This window comes from Clinocottus analis, unplaced genomic scaffold (genome assembly GCF_023055335.1).
Source record: "Clinocottus analis isolate CAN_PGR_092001 unplaced genomic scaffold, fCliAna1.0.p SCAF_12, whole genome shotgun sequence".
Lineage (NCBI taxonomy): Eukaryota > Metazoa > Chordata > Actinopteri > Perciformes > Cottidae > Clinocottus > Clinocottus analis.
In genome coordinates this window covers 12,200,841-12,223,003 of record NW_027175843.1, presented here as the reverse complement: position 1 = coordinate 12,223,003, position 22,163 = coordinate 12,200,841, and the positions used below count along the sequence as shown (strand labels likewise).

General features: G+C 39.4%; 1 protein-coding gene across 3 annotated transcripts; it reads right to left on the bottom strand.

Annotated features, from left to right (window-relative positions):
• Window positions 1–35: 35 nt before the first annotated feature.
• On the bottom strand, window positions 36–22,125 carry LOC137782853 (coiled-coil domain-containing protein 148-like). Of its 3 annotated transcripts, none has more exons than XM_068572527.1 (15): window positions 22,072–22,125; window positions 21,322–21,408; window positions 20,879–21,000; window positions 18,028–18,131; window positions 16,726–16,817; window positions 16,474–16,625; window positions 14,641–14,736; window positions 14,294–14,475; window positions 12,974–13,112; window positions 10,123–10,329; window positions 3,658–3,798; window positions 2,414–2,532; window positions 1,100–1,217; window positions 787–921; window positions 36–238 (listed from the first exon to the last, which is right to left on the bottom strand). In XM_068572527.1, exons 2-15 carry the CDS (start codon window positions 21,374–21,376, stop codon window positions 95–97), a joined length of 1,806 nt encoding a protein of 601 aa, XP_068428628.1. In that variant the 5' UTR covers window positions 21,377–21,408; window positions 22,072–22,125; the 3' UTR covers window positions 36–94. The 3 variants fall into 3 exon arrangements, with proteins under 3 accessions (XP_068428628.1, XP_068428629.1, XP_068428630.1); XM_068572528.1 differs by having other exon boundaries at window positions 21,322–21,378; window positions 22,072–22,124; XM_068572529.1 differs by lacking the exon at window positions 22,072–22,125 and adding an exon at window positions 21,472–21,490 and having other exon boundaries at window positions 21,322–21,378.
• Between the last annotated feature and the right edge of the window lie 38 nt (window positions 22,126–22,163).

The following is a 22,163-nucleotide window of genomic DNA, read 5'->3' as shown; positions in this document are numbered from 1 at the left end:
TCTGTCCAACGGTGAATATGATTCTTACAACTGGAGCTTATTCAAATGTATGTATTTATCTTTGATAAACCCAGAACAAGGGTTTGACCCCTGGTCAGAATTTGAGAGTGGATTTGGTATCTCGTCTCGGTGGCTTCGGGGGCGTGATCACAGACAGGACCTCTTTGGCATACTGGCTGTGTTGCAGACCGGCCTCTCGCAGAGCCTGCTCAACCCGCACTCTTGGATCAGACACAATCTGGAAAACAGATCCAGAAAATCAACAGTAAATAACATGTATCCAGCCATTTCATAATAAATCCCCCCACTGTGTTACCTTTGTTTGTTTTTATGGTTTAACACTAGAAACCAGATTAATCACTAATCCGTCACAGTTTGGTATTGGAGGAGAAGAGTTGCTCGAGTGAGAATCATTGGTCACTGCTTGGGTTACACAATAAGCAAATTCTAACCATGATGACATAACCACACAGACACAGGGAGAGATTTGACAGTGTATTGATTGACCGGGTGGCCTTGAGATCAAGCCTGTGTATACAAGTCTCTGACATGAGGTAAAACATTGATTGACCAGCTTGCATAATTGTCCTGCACTGCATGGGTCACTGATCAGTTTCACATCAGATGAAAATAAACATTATATAAATGGTGGGGAATTCAAGGAAATTTGGAGAAAGTTGGTACTTTGTAGGAGCGAAGGGCAAAGGGCCGTGCAGCTGGAGAGCTTTTGTAATAATTCAAACAAAAGTGAAAGGTTATAGGAGGGTGGCTGTTATAATGCATCACCTGTTTGTCAGTGTAAGTGTTGACACTATAGAGAGGCCTTTGGAGCTCAAACTCCTTTCCATTCATGTGCCGACCCCTCCAAGCCTCTGTGTCTGCCATCATCCTTTCTGGGTCGGCCTCTGCCACCACCCTCACCTTAGATAAAGAGGGGGGAAAAAACATTCCACATAGTGATCATTTTCTTTGTATTTACCGCCATAGGGTGGCAGTGATGGCTCAACTTAGATAGAGGTGAGTCAAAGTCCTTCCTTTGGGTCATTTCAACTGAGGAAACTAGACTTGTTCAAAGGGTAAAGTGTATTTAAAGACCTACCTGGTTTCTGAGACCTTCCAGGCGATTCTGTTTCTCCTCTTCTTCTCTCAGCCACTCAAGCTCCTGCGCCTCTCTCTCCTCCCTTCGCCGCTGCAACATATCAGCCCGAAACAGGACCCTAGAGGGAGCAGAGAGGGTGTGGACATTAAACTAGAGCAGCTCCTCTCCTCCTCTGCCACGACCAACATTACCTATCGCTCCTGACACAGCAGGCCTCCGGGCGATGGAGGGTTTTATGGAGCTGCCAGAGAGCAGCTCCTCTTCCATCGTCTGTTTTTATCTCTTCCTCAGCCCCACCATGATTCTCATTCCTGCCAAGTTCATTCTCACAGCCAAAGTCAAAATTGTTATTTGGTCTTAATGCCAGTCTATGTGAGTGCCTGCAGAGAAATGCTAAGCAAATTGCACCAAACAGGGTGTTTTAAACTATAATGCAGTTTTTCCCTGTTCCCTCTGGGGGACAGTTTCAAGTTAACGACAGGAGGTGCAGCTTATTAAGGAGGTAAAGGTCAAAACCTACAGTCACATTATAATCATGAGATTATAATATGTACATACTGTACATTCCAGTGTATCTCTATATTCAACCCGTTCTCAGAAATCTGGGAGCAGCGGGCTGCTGGAAACAATAATAATGTTACATTTTATTTGTATAGTGCTTTTAAAAAAAAGGTACTCAAGGCACTTTACATGGTAAAGACAATCGTACCACAGGTTAAAAGCAAATTTAAATAAATAATAATAATAATAATAATAATAATAATAAATCCATAAATGAAGCACCTGGGATATGCCATCCTTGTGGTCAGAGGATAACCCGATCTATCACTGAGCCAAAGTCACCCGTCTGTGACATTTAGTGCAATCCAGGAGTTATGTTGACACAAGGTGCTGTTTACCATCTCCCTCAGTCTCTCTTCCAGTTAAAAGGGAAAGTCCAAAAATGTTGCATTGCACATCCACAAAGTAGGATGACTTACAATGACTCACAAAAGAATAGTCCAATTTAAGCAACAGAGGCAGAGATATTCTGACTTTAACCTATACTTTATATTTACTTCTCAAAAACCCTCTGGCATCGAGTTGTGCTCCTTACGACTATCGATGACTAAACCACAGGAGCGTCTTGGGAAATATTAGAACATAGGTGTTCCATAAAGAAGAGTAGAGTAAGCTTGATATTAGAAGTGTATATGTAGTAGTAGGATATTTATTATTGCAACAGGTAATAATGTTTTCTTAGGGTTCTGGATTGTAATTTAGCAACTTTTTGCATTTCTTTGAAAACTCAAGGTCCAATGGTGCAACACTCACCTTTCTTTATCTCGCCTCGCCTGTTCTTCCATGACAGTCCTAAGATTGGCGAGTCTCTCTTGATCCCTTGCCTCCAGTGTCTGTCTTCTCTTTTGCTGCTTTAAATAAAACTGCCTGACCTGGGGGAAAAACATCAATTTACAAAGAATAACAACAAAAAGTTAACAGCACCTGCCAGAATAGAAGTCACAGTCTCACTAATTTGACTCCCACAGAACTCTTAAAATCGTCATGTCCTATTGATCGTGACAGAGCAGGAATCAGATAAGTTTAAATAAAAAGAATGAGATGATATTTCAATGCCTGGCAGACTATTGTGCTAAATTATATAGAATCCAATGCAGCCTAAATGCTCTCATTAATCAGAGTGTCTCAGGTTGCCCATGCTGTCCAAGCAGACCCCTGAGGAGCGAATTGATTAAACACAAACACACACATTCTGGAGTTGTGGTACCCGTGAGGACAACAACTAAATTAAATGATCAAAGTACCCAGATAATTCTAACAATGTCTGCTTTTAATTTGATCTCCATCTGTGTCTGTAAATAAAACACCTTCAATGTAACAAATGGGAGGCAACTTGAAATTCATCTCTTTGGAACATCTACATCGCATTACTAGTGGTTTTATACAAAAGACAACTTTCAGTGCTATATTCAGTTCAAGTTCAGTTATTCATACACTCACCAAAGAGTTTTAGCATGAGCTCGCGGCCACATTTATGTACATGCATTTATTTGGTGCTTTTCAGAGCAATCTTTCCCCCTTAAATTCATTGCTATTTGTGCCGAGGGCTATCCAGCTGAGCCAATATTACTTTTTATAAGGATAAACATCCATCTAAAGCTAACTCACATATATATATATATATATACTGTTCATTCAAACATACAGCAGAACATTTCTGCTAAAGACTGCTGATGATAGCTGAATAAAGAAGCATATGAATTCATAATGAATTATCTTGTTATTGTTTCGTTAATATAATCTAGGTAAACAAGGTAATAAGTTGTGCACACAACATATGAATGTGGTGGGTAAAGGATAAAAATAGCACCGGCTATAGTATGAAAAATAATATTTACTGTACTGGAGACTGCCTATTTACCATTTATTTTTATTTGACATGGTTTGATAATATTGTGAAATCATACAAAGGACAATAAAATGAAATGTGATGGACACATTCATATGCATACATGTTGACATTAAGGAACCGATACATTCAGTGTGACGATATTTACTTTCTCTTTGTGCTGAGATCTGACAGCGGCCTCCTTCTCCTGCTCCCTCTTCAGCTTCGCCTCTTCCTCCTCTTGTTGTCTAGAAGCTATGGCTGCCTCTAGTTTCGCCACCTCCTCCTGCTGGGCCCGCCACTGCTGCAGCTGCAACGACACATGCAAATACACACCGGGGAGAAACAAAAAGCAGGTTATCGTCCGTTAACAGCTGTGTTGAAAGAATCACTCACATGGGGACCACCAGCTGGGCCCCACTGCCATGGGGCCAACGTGTGGCATGAACTGAAGAAGAGGTGTTGAAACTTCCTTTCACACTTGTTAGGTCACCTCGGGAAACATCAAAGCACTGAATTATAAAGAAACCCCTTGCTTTTAAGTTCAAAAACAAATAGAACATATTAAAGTGTTGCTGCTTATCCTGACCTTATGCAGCAATTCAGTAAAAGATATCATACATAATTCAAAAAAGGCAAACAAAACGGTCACATATGCCCATCCAACGTTAAGGCTTTAAAATATGGTAATCACAATACATGGAGAGACACTGTGTTCCTGTGCTTCGATGCTTGCAGAGAAAGCAATCTTAAATCTCGACCAGCGAGACATCTGGAAACAGACGGTCTAAACTTATCACACATGCACATATTCAGTCCAACATTTGCTGGCGGATGAGTGACAGGTTCGTAATGCAGCAGCCTCTCTGCGGCATGCTGGGTATTAGAGTGTTGCATTCCAATCGGGCAGACAGATTTACAGATCTATCAGTGGAGCGCTTAGGAATCCCCGAAGGAATGAACTGCAAATTAACATGGTCTCACACACATTAGCACAAGTGGTACCATCGAGTCAATCATACTTGATGTCCGCCTGAGAAAAAGCAGCAGCTGTGTGTTTGAGAGGGAACTTTAAACAATACAACCACTAATCTACCTCCATCTGACAGTGTTGGAGCTGGAGCTGCAACAAGTGTCTTCTTTAGAAATGAGACTTTTAGGACTATATTTTCCTGAAACTGGGTTCAAAATTCAAATCGTGACCAGAAGAGCAATCCAGAGTAACAAATACCATAACTATTTATCTGTCCTGCTGCTTTTTCCTTTGTACTGTGTGTTGAAACAGAATGTTCACCTGTTGGTGTTAGCGTTGATTCCAATATTTGGAATAATATATATTTTACGAATGTGATAGGTCACAGTAATGACTCCAATAAATACTATTGTTGCCCCGAGCAAAACACCACAACTAAAACAAAAAAAATACCATTGCCCACTATAATTATTTAGTCCCTTAATTTGCAACATTATTTCTGGTTGTATAAAACAAACCATAACAAAGTGAGACATAAGCAATGTTTACATTATGATCCATGAGTTTTGCTTTATGTATAGCAAATACTGTGATGTTTTCCATACAATGCATGACAAGGGTTTCACTCATTTGAAACTATCCCTAATTTGATGTGTTTACCTATGGGTTCTCACACAGAAGCTGAACACCTGCACTAGCAGCCCTAGTTCATGTCCACCTGGGGGCATTTGTTGCATGTTATTACTCGTCTTTCTCTACTTCTTTCCTTTTGAAAATGAAATTAAAGAAACTTGCCTTTTAGAAAGAAAAAAAAACAACAGAAAAACTAGCGCACATAATTAAACCATCCATCAAACTCCAGCCTGGCCCCGATAAGAGATACCTGTTTGATGTTTGGAACGTTGACTGATGAGGTGTGTAAACAACCTGCTGGGTATGGAAAGCATATTTTTTTTAGACATACAGACAAAAAAACAAATATTTGTCACATGACAGTTAACACTATCTTTGTCATAAAGCAATGATCTAAAGTTCAATTGCACTGGTCACTCAAGGTCACAGAACAACCTGAAGTGTATCTTTATAGCATAGATCCACAAACACAGAAAAAAACTCATTGGTTGAATGCATTTTGTCTGTCTTTCTTGTTTAGGCAGAGATGAAAAGGCATTTTAGGCAGCACAAAGAAAATAAAATGGTCATTACGTACAGTCTACAGTAATTTGTCACCGGAATCTCATTTTCTGTGAATTTAGAGGGAAATGGCACACCATCCTTTTTCATGGCAGTACAAAAAACGACTCTAGAGATGTCAAAATAACAAAAGAATGATAGCCTTTGTATCTGCACATGGCAGCCTGCTCAAAGCCTTTCTTAATATAACTGTACAGTTATCGCGATCTCGTCTGTTAGGGGGTGTTGCATCAGCCTGTACTGAAACTCACTATTGCAGGTCATTTAATGACAAACAATAAATAGATAACAGATACATTAAACCGCTTGGGCAACCAACTCATGCTCATTTAGCACCAAATATCTTTGCTTGAAATCATAGCAGCAAACTGGAGACATTGTGTGTTCCTGAGGTTTGCAACAGGTACATGATTTTGCAAAGGAAAATTATACACATTTGAGCAATTAACTTCTCAAAGTTGTCAGCTGAAACACTATGTGTCCCACGCATTGTCTCAACCACTGAGACTCTACCTTTCTCTTCCAACACCAGAGAATGAAGAGTTTTACTTGTTAGTCACTAAGACTCAGTGACAGCCGAGCATCTGCCAACACACAGCTCTCAGATAACGGATTGATTAATGCCGATAACAAGATAACATTAACAGGTGTATCTAACCACTGAGTAGAATACAGAGGGACTAAAGAAAAACTTGTATTTAGAGCCCACTTGCACCAAGGTGTATTGTGGGAAAACAGTATTATTCCCTGGCATGCAACACTGTACGACATCAACTAAACAAACGCATTTAATGATTTTTCTTTTGGGACCAAAACTATCTTTAATATAAATCCAGTACTTGGTATCTAAATCATTCTGTTTTTTTAAGGAGAGAAAAAAAACATATATATATATATAACAAGTGATTTCCAACTTTTGAACGGCAGTATTCAATAATCTGTAACAGTGTTGTTTATAAGTTCTTTATATTGGACTTATTATATTTTACTCAAAGTACTTGGAGAACAGGAAATAAAAAAATAAAAAAAAACCTTTTTTTCTTTTAATTATTGTGTTGCTTGTCATGCTGAGCTGCTCATCCTTTTCCCACCTGAGCGTGTTTCAACAATCTGTCATTCCTCAAGCTCTATTTACTAATGTGAAAAACACAATCGCTCATCAAAGAGGCTGGTTGGTAAGATGTGTGTAGGAGGCTAAATGAAAGCAAAGACACAAAAAGCCTTTTATGAAAATAACAGCAAGAACAATAACAGCTAATTGCAGCAGCCATAACACTGCAGAACAGCTGATGATTGGAGAGGAATAATATTTCTTTTAGTGAGATAGAGATAGATAGATAGATAGATAGATAGATAGATAGATAGATAGATAGATAGATAGATAGATAGATAGATAGATAGATAGATAGATAGATAGATAGATAAAATGCATGCATTGTTACTACTTATCTCTATCATCCATTTCATTGTACTTTCCACAACACACACCTTCAACAAATACATCACACCTGCAGCTGCTGAACCACTGCTTTGAGTGCCATCTCTGTCCAGACTCATGAATCCAGGCGGCCATCTTTGCATGGCCAATCGTTGGTTCTCAGGAAGGAGCTGTTGTCTGTGTGACAGCATTGCCCTTTCCAAAACAGAAGGGTACACGCTCACTCAGAAATCAATTACTCTGGATTTCCTCCCACTGCATGTTCCTCAGTAGAGAGCTGGCAGCTCATGCCATGCTCCCAATCACAAGGTCAGCCGAACCAGACCGGCACTGACCAGAAATAGTCCAATATATACTTTCATAATATACTTTCATCTAAACCCATGGAGGTGAGGAGCAGAAGATGTGACGAGAGGGTTTACTTGCATAATCACAGCTAGAAAATATAACAAGTAAACAATTTACTACTTTAACAAGTAATACCACAGCAGTCCTTCATCTTTTATCTACTTTTTGTTTCACAAATCTAGTAAGACAACAGCCCCATCCCCACTCCTTACCCCCATACTCCTGGTACCCTTGCTGAGACTATACCCATCTTTGAACTCCGCCTTCATCTTGTAAAGTTTCGGGAAGTCAATGTCTTGTACTGTAGCGACGCTATTGCAGTGACAAAGACCGAAATAATAACAGCTGTAGTATTCCTGACGCGGTAGGTGTCTCCAGAACCACATTTTGCCATGATGCTACACACAGACTCACAAGGTAAAAACAATACCAGCGTTGCGGTTGCAGCACAACAATATTTTACATTCAGCTATGTTTGTTCATTACTTTCAGCTGACTATTTTGACTTTATCTGACGATTTCAAATGCATATCCGTTACTTTTAATATTTTGATTGTAGCAATGAGTTGATCTTAAAAGGGGGGGGATGACTCACAGGAGAGTCCGTAGAGTCGCTTAGGTCAAAGGGAGAAGCTGCAGAAAACAAAGTGTTAGAAAAGCAGATACCACAGGAGGAGAATATAATCTCGCCTTTGTGCCGGGATGATAAAGGCAGCAGCAAAAAGAGATTGAATGCAAACAGGCGTCCATCTGAGCACATGCACTGCATAAACAAAAAACAGAGGGGAAAAATATCATGGGAATGAAAATGTCTGGGTGATTTTATTTTTCTTATTGATTCACAGAGCTATGAAAACAAAACTCAGAAATGTGTTTACAGTAGTCAGAGGTGTGCAGTTTATGTTTTGCTTCAGATTTACCAAAACCGAAAGTCAAAGGCCCCTGTTGTTTTCAGAAATACAGAAAAAATGAGCTTGCATGTTACTGACTTGAATAACATGTTACATCTTTTTAAAAACAAAATTTTATTATGCCACAGTTGTTGCATTGGTATGTTAGGTTGCTAATTCTGAGACAACTGAATGTGAAATGCCCTTGAATTTGCTTTGCTTTACCTACACCAGTCGCAAATGGCAGACCACCAAAAAAACAAAAACAGTAAAGGATAAAGTGAACAAAGTCCATTTACGTGTAATATTTAGCTACATAATAAAAGCAACGTTGGCTGTTGCTTGTTAGTAACTGTAAGAGAACATGAATTCCAGAAGTCAATGCCACAAAACAAAAGATTTAAGTAGATTTTCACTTTGGAAAATACTCCACATTTAATATTTTCTATGGATGGTTATGGTAACGGGGAACTAAAACATACATATTAGCATGTAAGAGTAAAGAGCCCCTAAAGTAGAGTACAATGCCAGAGATTACACTTACTTCAGCATCTTTTCCAACCTTTGCTTTAAGTTTAGTGAGATACATTTTCAAAGGTATCAGGTGTGCTGCATTAAATCAGAGAGTTGTTGGCTTTATCTTAAGTATTTGTTGTACATTTACTCGCAGCTTATGACTGAGAATTTTTATGCTGTGCTCCTATTGTCCCAACACAGGGATCTCCGAAAATATCCCTACAGTAGGCTTGTTGGATTGTTAGTTCACAACATACCCGGTTTTACCATAAATATACTTGATGTGAATATGTACATTGTTTTTAAACTATAACTCTGGATGGCATTCACACAGATCAGTGTTACGTGTCCACAAGATACATCTTGGGAAATCTGGGGTTAAAAAAACACTGAAAAAAGAGAGCTTAGTAATGAATGCAAAGGCGCTGAGCACAAGCAAACTCCACAGGTTGGAAGGAAGCACGCCTATGAAGGAAGCAAACCAAGGAAGGAAGCAAATTTATGAAGGACGCAAACCAAGGAAGGAAGCAAACCTAGGACCTTGTTCCTGCAAACGGTGCCAAAATCTGAACGAGCATTCTGCTTCTTGTTTGGGGATTTGTGCTGTTATTTAACAAAAGTAGGCTTAGTGGTGACAGCCCACACCAACCCTCTCTCAGGACATCAGACTGCTTTTATCTAATCAGCCATAGGACATCAGCACTCTTTATTTTTTAAATGGCAGGCAAAGCAAATTCTATTTGCACGGCACTGCATCAACAACACATGGATTTGTTCACATGAGTAACTTGTTTGTTGTGTGAATGTGAACTAGCGCCCCTCAGAGACAGCAACATAATGTTTGCTAGACCATCCTTATTAGCTTGTTTGCATTCACAGCTTATCCCAAGTGGCAGCTAAAACGAGAGATGCTGTCAAGCAGCCTGGAGTAATATGCAGCCTCGTCAGCAGATATACTGTACACAAGAAGGCAGTCAGCAATATTGCCTGTCTGCTCCTTGACAACTATCACATCCACACATGGGAAAGGGTGTTTAATATATACGGTCCACTCCATCACTCAATGAGAATGAGTGTGCCTTAAAAAAAAGAAGTAGATCACAGAGAGCTCATATTGGATTAGCTGTAGAGAAGACTATCAAAGTTTTACGTCCACTTCCTGCACATATTACATGTGGGACGGAAGCACAGAAGTGTAGCATAAGTGCTGACATGAAGTCAGAAATGTTCCTAAACTTTGACAGCCCCTGGTGTGAAGGTATACAAGACGCTAACCTTCTCTCTGAGATGTGAGCAGATGTCCTGCTGGTGCTGGTGGCCTCTGTGGAACTCCAGCTCCTCCTGGTGGGCATGTCTCGCCTCCTGCAGGGTGAACAGGGCTCTGGCCAGCAGCTCTTCCTGGTCTCGGTGACATTGCTGGGTCACCACTCTCAGCTGCGCCTGGGTGAAGCGCAGCCAGTCCCACACACGTTCATGCTCCACCTGGAAGACCAACATGGCACGGAGAAGGCAGTGTATTATTTTTTTTTTATAAGCATTGAACAGAAAACTTCCCCATCACCAACAACACCTAAAATAAAAGAAAAGGATACGAAGAGCATAGTGCATAAGAAGGACTGCCGCCCAAAGGGCAACACTGCTGTATTATTCATAGTGATGGTCACAATTGATGACACACAAACAGAAATCAACACACACCACTGTGATATATCGTCTATAATAATGGCAGCAGGACCACGGGGAAAACTCTATGTCAGATCAGGCTCTGCTGGTGTATAAAATGGCCCCTCTCTCCTGGCTGTGAAATGTCCTGAAGGAAAACAGTTCCTTTCTGTGTGAGGGCTGCCTGTAGCTATTCATCATTGTGTCAGCACTCACAGTGGCTGCATCACTTGGCTGCTTCATTGGAACAGAGGGAATGATATTCATCTACGGGCTAATAGCGGCTAACTGACGGTGGGAAGGCATTAGACGGCTGACTGGTTTTATTGAAAATGAGTAAGCTGACAGAACTGCCAACGGAACAGAAGAGCCAGAGGCAGTCAAGCAAATCCTGTTTATTAATGCACAACTTTAGAACTTGAGGAAGATCCACCCTTTGTTCTTCACTTTCTCGTGTCCTCTCCTTCACCACCCTTCCTTGTGCTGTTGCAAATGGGCAAGAATACAATATCTAAAATCCCTTACTAGTCCCACAAGGGGAATTGCATTCCCTGCACTGTAACCCATCCTTAGTAATCTTGGAGGAGTGGGCAGCCTCGTGAAGCACCTGGGGAACAATTGGGGTGCAGTGTCTTGCTCAAAGACGATGGAACCGGCCACCTACAGCCGCCTCATGCCTGCAATCTCCGTTGGCTCAGACGCATGCATGCACCTTCGTCAACACACTATATGTATGTGGAACCATGTACCGCACTGTGTCTGCAGTGCACTTAAAGTGGCACAACATCGAGTTTAACTGCTGCATCCACATTCCCTCTGCGGTCTCCTCGAGGACTGAGCTACACAAAAGGAGAAAATGACACTGGCTGCCCAGACACAGTCAAAAAAAGGTGTTATTTTTGCTTTTTCAATATGTCGAAATAACAATAACATGCCAGCTTGATATTAGAGACTATTAAGGAGTATGTCATAATAAACTAAAAAAGACCCCCATCCAGCAGAGGGAGATGTCCACTTCAAGCTATAGGTGGAGGTCCACCCTCTGATAGCAAAACTGAGAAATATGCTTTTTGCTGAGATAGTGATAAACACTGAGATTTCAGCTGCAAGTTTTTTGCAAGAAAAACTGCAATAAGAAAGTATTTTGTTGGACTTCTCGGGATCAAAAAATAAAAGGAAGTAAATGTCACTGATTTTCCAAACCCTCTGCTTCTACTCTATATTCCTTTGGATATACAAAAAAGGTCACAAAACAGAAGCAACAGTAAATCATGTTATCATTCTAAAGGGATTGAACACAGACGGAACTAAATGGCATGTGGGGAAAATATTAAGGCTCAAGCCGAAGAATGCTTTAGCACTCTGAGGTGAAAAACCAACATAAGAACGGCTCACAGCTAAGACATTGACTCCATCGAAACATTTTTGCAATTACAGTGCTAACTATAGAATGGACAAATCGACCCATATGTCTGCAAGAGCAATGCGAATGAGTTTTTCCCTCTATGAATACGGAGGATATATCTGCCCAAAGCAGACTACTATAACTGCAGACATTATTCTTTTTTCATTTTATAAACAAATAAAATAACAGTACTGGTGCAGTCAGAGCACTTTAAATAGAGGACCATCCTTTGAGCATACTGGTTACCAATGTCATCTTTGTTCACTTATAATACAGAACGTGCAACAACAACAAAAACCTGTAAAAAAATATATATAACATTGTATTCCTCAAACACTGATATGAGTTTGGCTGAATGATGTCAGGTCTAAATGCAGCACCCAGCTGGAACTAATATGAGGTGCGGGCAAGGGAGAGCACGGCTGGCGGTTGTCATGACGATGCAAGGTGGCGGCATTAACTAGTTGTCCACAGTGGGTGACATGGCACATCCTGCTGTGTTTTGAGTGGCTCATTGTTCAGGCTTATCTATTTCCCTTTGCTCAGCTCCGGGTACTAAGCAACATTGATCAGGGAGTCTTGGACTCACACTGCAGGAAGGATGCTTGAGTGGGTGTGAGTGCAGGGGCATCAAAATATAGTGTGTGCATGTGTGTTCCCATCCATCAAAGGGGGCATATATACTGTATATGTGTGTTTTTATGTGCAGTGATGTTATGCGGGGGGGAAAAAACAAACAGGATAAATACATATAACCTCCAAATGCTCAGCACTCAGCAGATCTTTGATTTTTGTATATTTCAGCAGCTTCAAGGTGTTAATGTAAGTAAGTTAGTGTGAACAGGACTCTCCCTCAGCGCCCCTTCCCCAGATTACCAATTATTTTGTTTTGTTACGCCCCAATACATATGAGAGCCTTGAACAACACTTGAAAATTGTTAATACATTTAAATTTTACTTAAAAAGTACATCAAGAACTATAAGTATTTTTCTGTGTGCGCGCGCGCGTGCGTGCGTGTGTGTGTCTGCCTGCTCGTGCTCCGGTGGTTAAGTACTAACCAGCTCTAGTCTAGTTTTCTCAGGGAAGAGTCTTTGCAGCAGGTCCATGCAGAGGGCCCTGTGGTTAGGGATGTCATGAGTGTACTGTGACAAAGTGAACTGGAAGCGTTGGTGGTCATCTGCACACCAGCCACAGAACCTGAAAGAGATTCCAACCCAGACAGTTTATGACCACATAGAAAAATAAATAATACAATGACACTTTGTGTCTCAAGTTGCTTACTTTTTCTTTTTAGCGCGTACTACTTTGGCATGCAGTATGGATACAATCGGGACATACTACTTTGATGAAACACTGCGCCTTTAACTTTGACCCACTTGCTCATATATCCAAGTATATTGTATGTGATATCTGTCAGTGAGGTGTCATCATGCCGTCAACTGTCTGTGCTCTCTCGGCGGCTCAATCGATGTGACGTATCTTGCACTGTACAGATAATTGGGGGTTTGCATACTGCAAAAACGCAACCAGATGCAGTAGGACATCCTGGTGGTTTTGGTATACTACAATTTACACATTACGTATTGGGACATACAAAATTGGATTAGGAGTATGGGTATTGGAAAACATTCCTGATCTGCAATTCTGATGTAGTCTTTTTTTTTCCTTTCTAGCATCGGTTGTTAATGTGTCTGGCTTCATGTGTAGCAAGCTGTCATAGTGTACATAATCTTTCTTGGGGGTGACATTCAGCCTGTATAAACTGAAAATAAAATGGTGATAAGAATAAGAGGTTGAAACTGAGGGCCTGTGTGCACAACATTCATTAATATGTCTGATTTATGTTTATGTATTCAGTCCTTGTCTGGTTGTTTGTATAATTGGTTGTTATGCTCTTATGTATTCTTTTTATTTTTTTGTTATCTAGTTTGAGGTATTGTGTAACTTGTATAAACTTAAAATAAAAATAATTTGAAGGAACTCATCACTTCACTTAATTTCCAAATGATACATATTGATAAACTGCATACTACTCAAAGAAGCCAACAGGACTATGGAGCAACCATACAGAAATAAAAATTGATATAATCAACACATTGATATAATCAACCTCCTGGTGGGAAAGACTTGTCATGTCCATCAGCTTGTATCTCGAGAGTAAAGTGCCTCTGTGTGTGGTTGATGTCCTGCAGAGTTTTATTCTTTCATCTTGATCTGCCCAGTTACACTAGAGCTCTGCCTACACATGTATCAAAATTGGATGGCTGAAAATCATTAATAGCAGCAAAAACCATGACACTTTTCTTGTTCAATCAATGTGTAAACTCTTAGAATTATTAAAAGAAGTAAAGCTGAACTGCAGTCGTGCTCAGGCCTACCTGTCAGTTGTCTGCAGTTGATCTTGGAGATTCTGCAGCCTGCTCTGGTACCTTTCTGACAGGGAGTGGAAGGCTTGGATCAGTAAGTCCTTCAGCTCTGGGTATGGGCAGTCTGCATTCAAAACCTCCTCTGGAATGTTTTTTATGTCCAACAGATTATCCGAAGTACTAGTGAGATATTTCTGCGGAGGACAATATGAGAAACTTTGAGATATTTAATAAAATGTTCAGACTTTTGACTTTGTGACGGACTGTAGCAAATTCTTCTTAAGCTCAAGTATGAGCAACGATACAGAATGGAAATTGGTCAGAAGAAGGAGATCTAGAACAGCAGTAAAGAAACTGACCTCTAAGTCAAGGCCAATGATCTCCCTGTCCAGGGCCAGGTACTCTGCTTGAAGTTTTGCAGTTATGTCATATTGCTGGTCCTTTACAAAGTTTATCTGGTGATTAAAAGATGAAAGAACTCAACATTAAAAACGTATCCTAAATACAAGCTTAGAAACAAACAAACATGTCTGTATCAGGAAAATAAAACTGGCAAGAATGAACTGTCACTTTAGTATCACATGGACTAAATTGTTCCATGTCAAGTCCCATAAAATCACAGCTAACAGCTGTAACATTTTCTCCTCTTAGGCTATGTCTGCTTAAATCAATAGTACTAGTTAAACTGAGGCCAAGCCTGTTCTTGCAGATGCCTAGATTTAGAAACATTTGCTCATGATGATCAAGATGCTATAATGGAAAACATTTAGTTATAAATGAAGATGATGCTTATCAAATGATTCGGCTGTTTCTCTGTTTCATAATAAGAACATAGAAATAGCTACTTTCATTTGTATTGTTATGTCTGTTTATTCAAGTGTCGTAACAATTTGTCAATGAAAGGAAACAAAAACAAAAACATAACATTCATAGATGTGCTCCATATTCCTTCTTTAATTTATGATGCAGTGCTTATTTAAAAAAATAAAAGGTTAATAAAAGGTATTTGACTACTATATATAGCAAAAGACAGCAAAAAATGAATGGATGGACAAGTGATCTTAGCTTTGTCTATCAAGTTAATAACCTGCACAAAATTTAGTAAATCATGATTCATAGAAATAAACGGTGCAATTCTCACAAGTTTTAGCTTTAACATACTAATTTCCTTAAATGTTAGAAAAAAAACCTGATTATATATGGTGTCAAAACAATTCAACATATTTAATAGTCTGATGCGGGGTAAATTTCAGTCTTAATGTACCTTTTGAATTCCCTTTTTTAAAGTAGCGCTTAACATAGTGCCCACTTTCTTTTGACTCTGTTTTCATTTAACACACTCTGGGATGGGAGTGTGATTATGTTGCCCCTGAAAAAGAATCTCTTCTTTGATTTGTTGTGAGTCAGAAGTTAAGTAACCCGGTGAAATAAGAAAACATTTATGATGAAAACACCTGAAATAAAAGATCGATCCATCTATCTATCTATCTATCTATCTATCTATCTATCTATCTATCTATAACAGAGTGTGTGTATATATATATATATATATATATATATATATATATATATATATATGTGTGTATGTGTATGTGTGTGTGTGTGTGTCAGCAAGAGTAGAGGGGGTCATGGGAAAGAAAGAAGCATGACTGATCTGCACAGAGGCGACAAAAGGCTGGCAGACGATTCAGTCCAAGTTTGATCTATCTTTAAGGACCCCTGCTTACTCCTTAATCTCAGCATTTATTTCTCGAGCTTGCAAAAAGCTTCTGAGTCAGAAGCAGACGAGGTGACTTAGGGACTGTGGACTAACAAACTAACAAACAAGAGATCTGTGGACAGTGAACAAATCTCTCTGCAAGCTGAGATCATTGTGTGGACAAGCAGGAGAGTTTAAACGATTGTTAGATGCACTGGACAGACTGTTCGGTGCCTGCAGAGAGTGAGCACAGCTAAGATTCATCGTTGATCCCTAAGAGTATACTGACAGGATAGAAAACTCCAAAATGGTTTAATACCAGCCGTGGACAAAGTCTTCTCAAAGGTTAAACCACTTAAGTTTTTAAACCATGTGCAGCAAAAGACGCTATTTTTCTGAATCTTGCATTTCTGGTAGCTTTTTACACTAAAGCTTTCTCATCAAAGTCACTGTGGACAGCCAGACACGTCATTATTTCATATCACACAGGTACCTGTTGTATCACTTGTTCCCAGTTTGATGGATGGGCAGTGAGCTGCTGATGTTGAACGTCACCCAGTCTGAAGCACAGGTCCTCCTTGAGCTGATGAACAGGTTGCACCGTGGCTATCCTGAATGCCTTCTGCTCCCTCTCTAGAAGCTGCCCTAAACCCAAACACACACACATTAGTAATACTACTTATGAACAACAGAGACTGACAAAGATACAGTTGCTAATACAATCAACAGGATTAGTGTTGTTTACCATAATCTTGAAGTGAGAAGATGGCAGTATCATTTCTATCATTTGGCCTTATTTGTTCTAGAAAATCCTGGATGTCATTCTCAGCTTTCTCCCTTGTTTAAGAGAGAAAGAGAAGGCTATGTTAAATACAATCACATTAGTTTATTTAGCCAACAATGTACATAATATAACATATGTAACCTGCAAAGACAGCAAGATAATGTCACTCGTTTCAAATATTTAGTGAGAAAAAAAGACAAAAAAAACCCTCATAATTATGGGCACATATATTGCTGAATAAATCTATTGATGTGTACACTGATCAGCAGCTTAATCCACAATTATCCATCTTACCTAAAACTGTGAAATAAAAGTATTGAAGTAAACATAAGAAGTATAAATAAAATGAATAGCTAAAATGAAGTATGATTCCCTATAAATTGTCCTGAAGTTCAGTCTTGAAATACATTTTTTTTTAGTTATTTTCTACCACTGCAATGATTAGTTTTTGGAGGCATGTGGGTGACATGAGGACAAGTCACAAACACAGACCATCTCAGACTTGACTGGAAGAAGCTCTCCAAAACAAATTGGGTACATACTGTCTTATGTTGTGGGCAGTATCTCACTAACAGGACACCGGAGGATGCTCCAGTTATTGTTTACCTCTTACTTACTGGCCCAGGGGTTGACGTGGTTGTGAATAAAGGGAGTAACCATAGAGATATACCTGCCTGTTTTAGCATTTGACAGGGTGGCTTTTGAATCCCACGGTGTTCTAACTAGATATATGCGTTGAGAGGTGCAAGCCGTGGCACATCTTTATGATTGGGCTCATTACTGAGGCTCACGCTTGTGTACATCATTAACCTTGGGTGGCTCAGACACAGTCATTACGCAGCCAAACAAGCTGCACCCCAGAGCTAGCGCTGCCCTTCTCCCTTCACAAGGCATGACACCGCTGGGGCCACAGCCCCACACTTCTGCCTCAGCAGGCAGAGGGAGAGTTTTCTTCCATTCAGTATACCAAACTCCTCTGCTCACACGTAGCTCAAACCTTCCACCTCTCTGTTTCTCACCCGTTATTTTAATATTATCAATGCAAGAAAATCATCTCAAATATTACTCCTCTCCTCTTCTTGTTTTCTCGCTGATACATTTTTCTCTTTCGGCTTATTTTTACCCCCCTCCTCTTTACACCCTATTTTTTCATGCAGAGTCCTGTCTGGGCTCAATGGAGCTTAAGTGGAACGGCTGCATGGTGTTATAGCAGATCCAGAAAACTGCAGCAGATAATGACAGGGAGTAATAGGGGGCTCTTACTCAGCTTTCTGCTGCCTGGGGCACTCTCTGCTCCACACCTGTCGTTGCTGCCGTAGTATGGAGCTCTCCTTGGTTGCCTTGACTGCACGGCGAGTCTTCTGAACCTATAAGACAAGGTTTAATGCACAGCAGGAATAAACCAAATAACTGAAAAAAGCACCGACTGAAAAATACATTGTTTTTGAGTGTTGCTTTTTAATGCACTTTAGCCATGACATTTATTTCCTCCTACAAATAATTGACTTCATATGGATGAACCTGAGTGTGGAGTACTTTAATGCATCAATTATCTGGCCAATTTTATAACACAGGAAAAGCACTAGAACTATAAAGTCATCATAATGTTGCAAGGACGGTAAAACTAAAAAAGGTCATTTTTCCTATACAGCCACGAATAAATTCCCTTTCTCTCTGACCATAAGGGGTATTTTTATACAGCCATTTGCTTTGTTAACATTTTGTCTTTGAGATCCTCATGAAAGACGATCCGAAACAGTGTCACTGTTAAAGCGTGAAAGCAAAATAAACAGTGGCAAATGAAAATAATCAAGTAGAAACATGCGTGACATGTGTGAGGCATGTTGTTAGGTGAGGGAGGTAGAGGTCTTAATCTAATCTCATTTGTTTGCCTTTTTCATCATGAAAGAACAAGGCCCTCATTCAGAATTGTCTCAACGAGTCAAATTATTATCCTCTGTTATGGTTTTTATACACAGTCCAGTGGCTCAGATAATTGTACAAAAGAATATCTCGAAGAACTAATATGCGAGTACAACTTCATGTTAATAAGAAATCCAAAGGGAGTAAGGGTGTTGATTTATGTTGTTACTGACTATCTGCATTTCAAGTTGCTACTGCTTTTGTTGTATTTGCCCTCAAGGTGACATCCATTTTATAGTTCTAGGAATCTAAAGGGTTCATTCTGAAACTAGTGCTGCTCTTAAAGAAAAGGAGGTCATCCCTCACCTCCTCCAGGCCAGGTATTGTAGGTGATGTTAATTTGCATTGGCTGTGTAATAAACTCCAGTGGAGTACAGAAACTGTGCCCAAAGCTAAATTTACATCAGCTGATTTCTAGTCTTACTGTGCCAAATAAAGCAAATCTATTAAAATCCAACCATCTCTAATTTATATTGGCTATTAAACCACACGTCATCCTTTTAATGGGCATTAAATTTAATTTGTATACAACAGATGCCTTTATTTCCCAGGTTCATATCTTTGACAATCCACATTGTAATGCATACAACACCATTTTATATGTGTTTTTTAATCTAATAATCCAGCTTTTGGAGATTTACGGTCAGATGTTGGTGCCTTTCAAATATTTGATATGAATCAATCACAAGCTTGACACTGATAAATAACAAAAGTGTAGAGTTGAAAGTAAAATATATATTTTTTATAGAACAAAATCATGGAGCTCCACTGCTAGTTAGAGGACTATAATGCAGTATTAAAAAAATGTTGTATGTACTTGACTGTAGAGTTATTGTGTACATGCATGGCTCACCCCTATTGTATAACTGTAGACTATGGTTTATTAATTCTCACTTTCTCCCTGCTTGTCATAAAAGCCCAGGTGTTGCTAAACACATTAATGATTGCACCATTCTATTGTTTACTCATTTACTGCTCCCTGCATACTAGGATGTGTAATCAGGCGAGTATATCGTTGTCAGACTGTTGATTTTCACATCTATAGAAAGCAGCACATTGCATTGTGGGATTTTTCGCAGACGGTAGTGCACGTGTCACGGACACATTTTTCAGGAAAAAAAAAATCTGCATTTGCACACTCAAATAAAAGGGTGAAAGGTAAATGTAATGAATGATGTAGCAAAGGAGTGGATTCGCCTACAGCTCAGGACCCTAAAACTGCAGCAGCGAAATGAAATTCATCTGTAATTAATTAGATTATTTACACCTGTGCATTTTCTGTTGCGATGTGCTGAAGGCCATGAAAAGGCCTTTTGCATCTCAACGAGAAGGTGTGATAATTCTCTTTCAGAGAATTGGTGTGGACATGCATTTTCTTTTTTGTACAATTATGCAAAGAACAATTATCTTTACCAATCTTCCCTTTCTAGAGAGCAAATAAATATCCTGCTTGAGATGACTCACGGTCATTTATTCCCCCTCAGCCACTTCACCAATGGGAGATGCTCAAAAAGCCTTTCAGCAGGCAACCAAATGTGAACATATCAGGTCTTATCTGGGTTATGCAGAGCGCTGGGTTGGAGGAAGCCACAGGCAACCATAATGATACTAAAGTACTACAGTTTACCAATTAAAAACACCGCAGGTCTAACAGCCTTATCTCCACTGCGCCTCGCATTAACTTTTTGCTCTTCTCAGAGTGAGAAGACTATGAACTTCAAACAATTTTAGAGAAACCCCATGCTACCAAATGAATATTCATGAGATTGGCAATGCCATTGTGTATGGCAGCGATATTGTCGTTCTGTTTTATGTTGAGAGACAAACTGTAAAGCTTATGCAATGCCTGTTTTTTTTATATGGAATGAAATCCCTTTACAGTATGCGGTGTGTAAAAAAGATGAATAAAAGGTAGAGGAAAACAGAAGGAAATTGCACTATTCACCACTATTGAAGACATGCTGTTTTATCACCTCACACTAAAATCAGGTTTTTGTTCGTCAGTTCAAGCTCTTCCTGTGGTGGGTAATGAGAACTGCTTTCTCTCGGGGGAAAAAAAACATTTCCTATTTGTGTTGTTCTTCTTTGCTTGCTGTTGAATCATCTTGTCATTAAATGTAACAAGAATGGATTTCATATTAACATTGCAGTTTTAAGCACAGGCACAATATTGATAACAATCAAAATGTACCTTTAATCCAATTAGATGGGACTCCAGGCGTTTGGCATCAACAATGGCTTGAAGTCCTTTGTATTCAGCCGGTTTGTACTTTGAGCTGGCAAGACCATATTTCATTCGCAGTGCCAGTTTTTCTGCATGGATGAAAGCAAATGATATGGCTGTATGAGGATCATTTCAATCGTTGAAAATCCCATCACTCTCTATGTCTGAAGTAAAACATTTTTGCTGACTTTCGCATATCAATAAATAGAAGTAAAGACAGTTTTGTTCTGTAGTTTAACTGTGATTCAACAAGACAGGTGAATAAATACAGGCAATGCTGCCTCTAACAAGAGCATTAAAGACTTGACACCAATTCAACTTGGGGACTAAAGGTCAAATCTGTTTAACAGATCAATGGGCAACCATGTCACAAGGCAGCAATGTTTCCGACCTATTTGCTGCTGACTTACCCACATCTTCGGCTCTGTAGTTTGTAATGAACGTCTGCAGATCTCTTCCAGTCATTACTGTAGAGCCGTATTAGCATGCATTAGTGACTGTAAAATAAAGACATGAATACAAAGGATGTGCAAAACATTAAGATAAAATCAACATTTCACCTGCACTGGTAACTTCAGTGGGGTCATTCAAATGATTAACAGGAGACTAAAAGCCAAAAGCAAGAAAGACTATCAAAAAACAAACTTTGTCACCAAGCATGACATAATCAGTCAACTGTAACACGTTTTAGTGTTGTCTGTGATAGCAAAGGGAAAGCCCTTTCTTTGAGTAATTTATTGTTGTTTGAACAAATCCATCAAGTCACGTTAAAACAACTCAACTAGCTAAATCAACAGAGATGGTACTCAACTATAGGAAGAACATAATCAATATTAATTATCATGATAGTATTAGATATCTGCAGCCCTACTACAATTCAACAATAATAATAATAATAATAATAATAATAATAATAATAATAATAATAATAAAAATAGAGTGTACAAACGTATGTACACAAATACAAAAAAGCAGATGTGACGGATGGGAAGGTGCATTGTGTTGGCGTTAGTCTGTCCTGACGAATATAAATGTGACTAATATTGTGAACGGAAACACTGGTGAGTTCCACAGAGCCTCGTAATACAAACAAATACCAACCAGTAGCGTGTCTTTACCAAGCAGGTGATACTATTTTAACCCACTAAACCCCATCTTACCTTTTGCAATCCCTCCGCTCTTGTACAGTTGACAAAAATTTGTAACCACGGAAACTATCAACTCGTCAGCTATTGGCCAACTCCGCAATGCA

Bases quoted from the DNA above. Each gene is read 5' to 3' on its own strand.
- LOC137782853 (XM_068572527.1), bottom strand. From the start codon at position 21,376: ATGACTGGAAGAGATCTGCAGACGTTCATTACAAACTACAGAGCCGAA. The intron at 10,330-12,973 runs GTTAGTACTTAA...TTGGTCTTCCAG, and splicing joins AGAAAACTAGACTAGAGCTG to GTGGAGCATGAACGTGTGTG. The intron at 2,533-3,657 runs GTAAATATCGTC...TTTTTCCCCCAG, and splicing joins GATCTCAGCACAAAGAGAAA to GTCAGGCAGTTTTATTTAAA.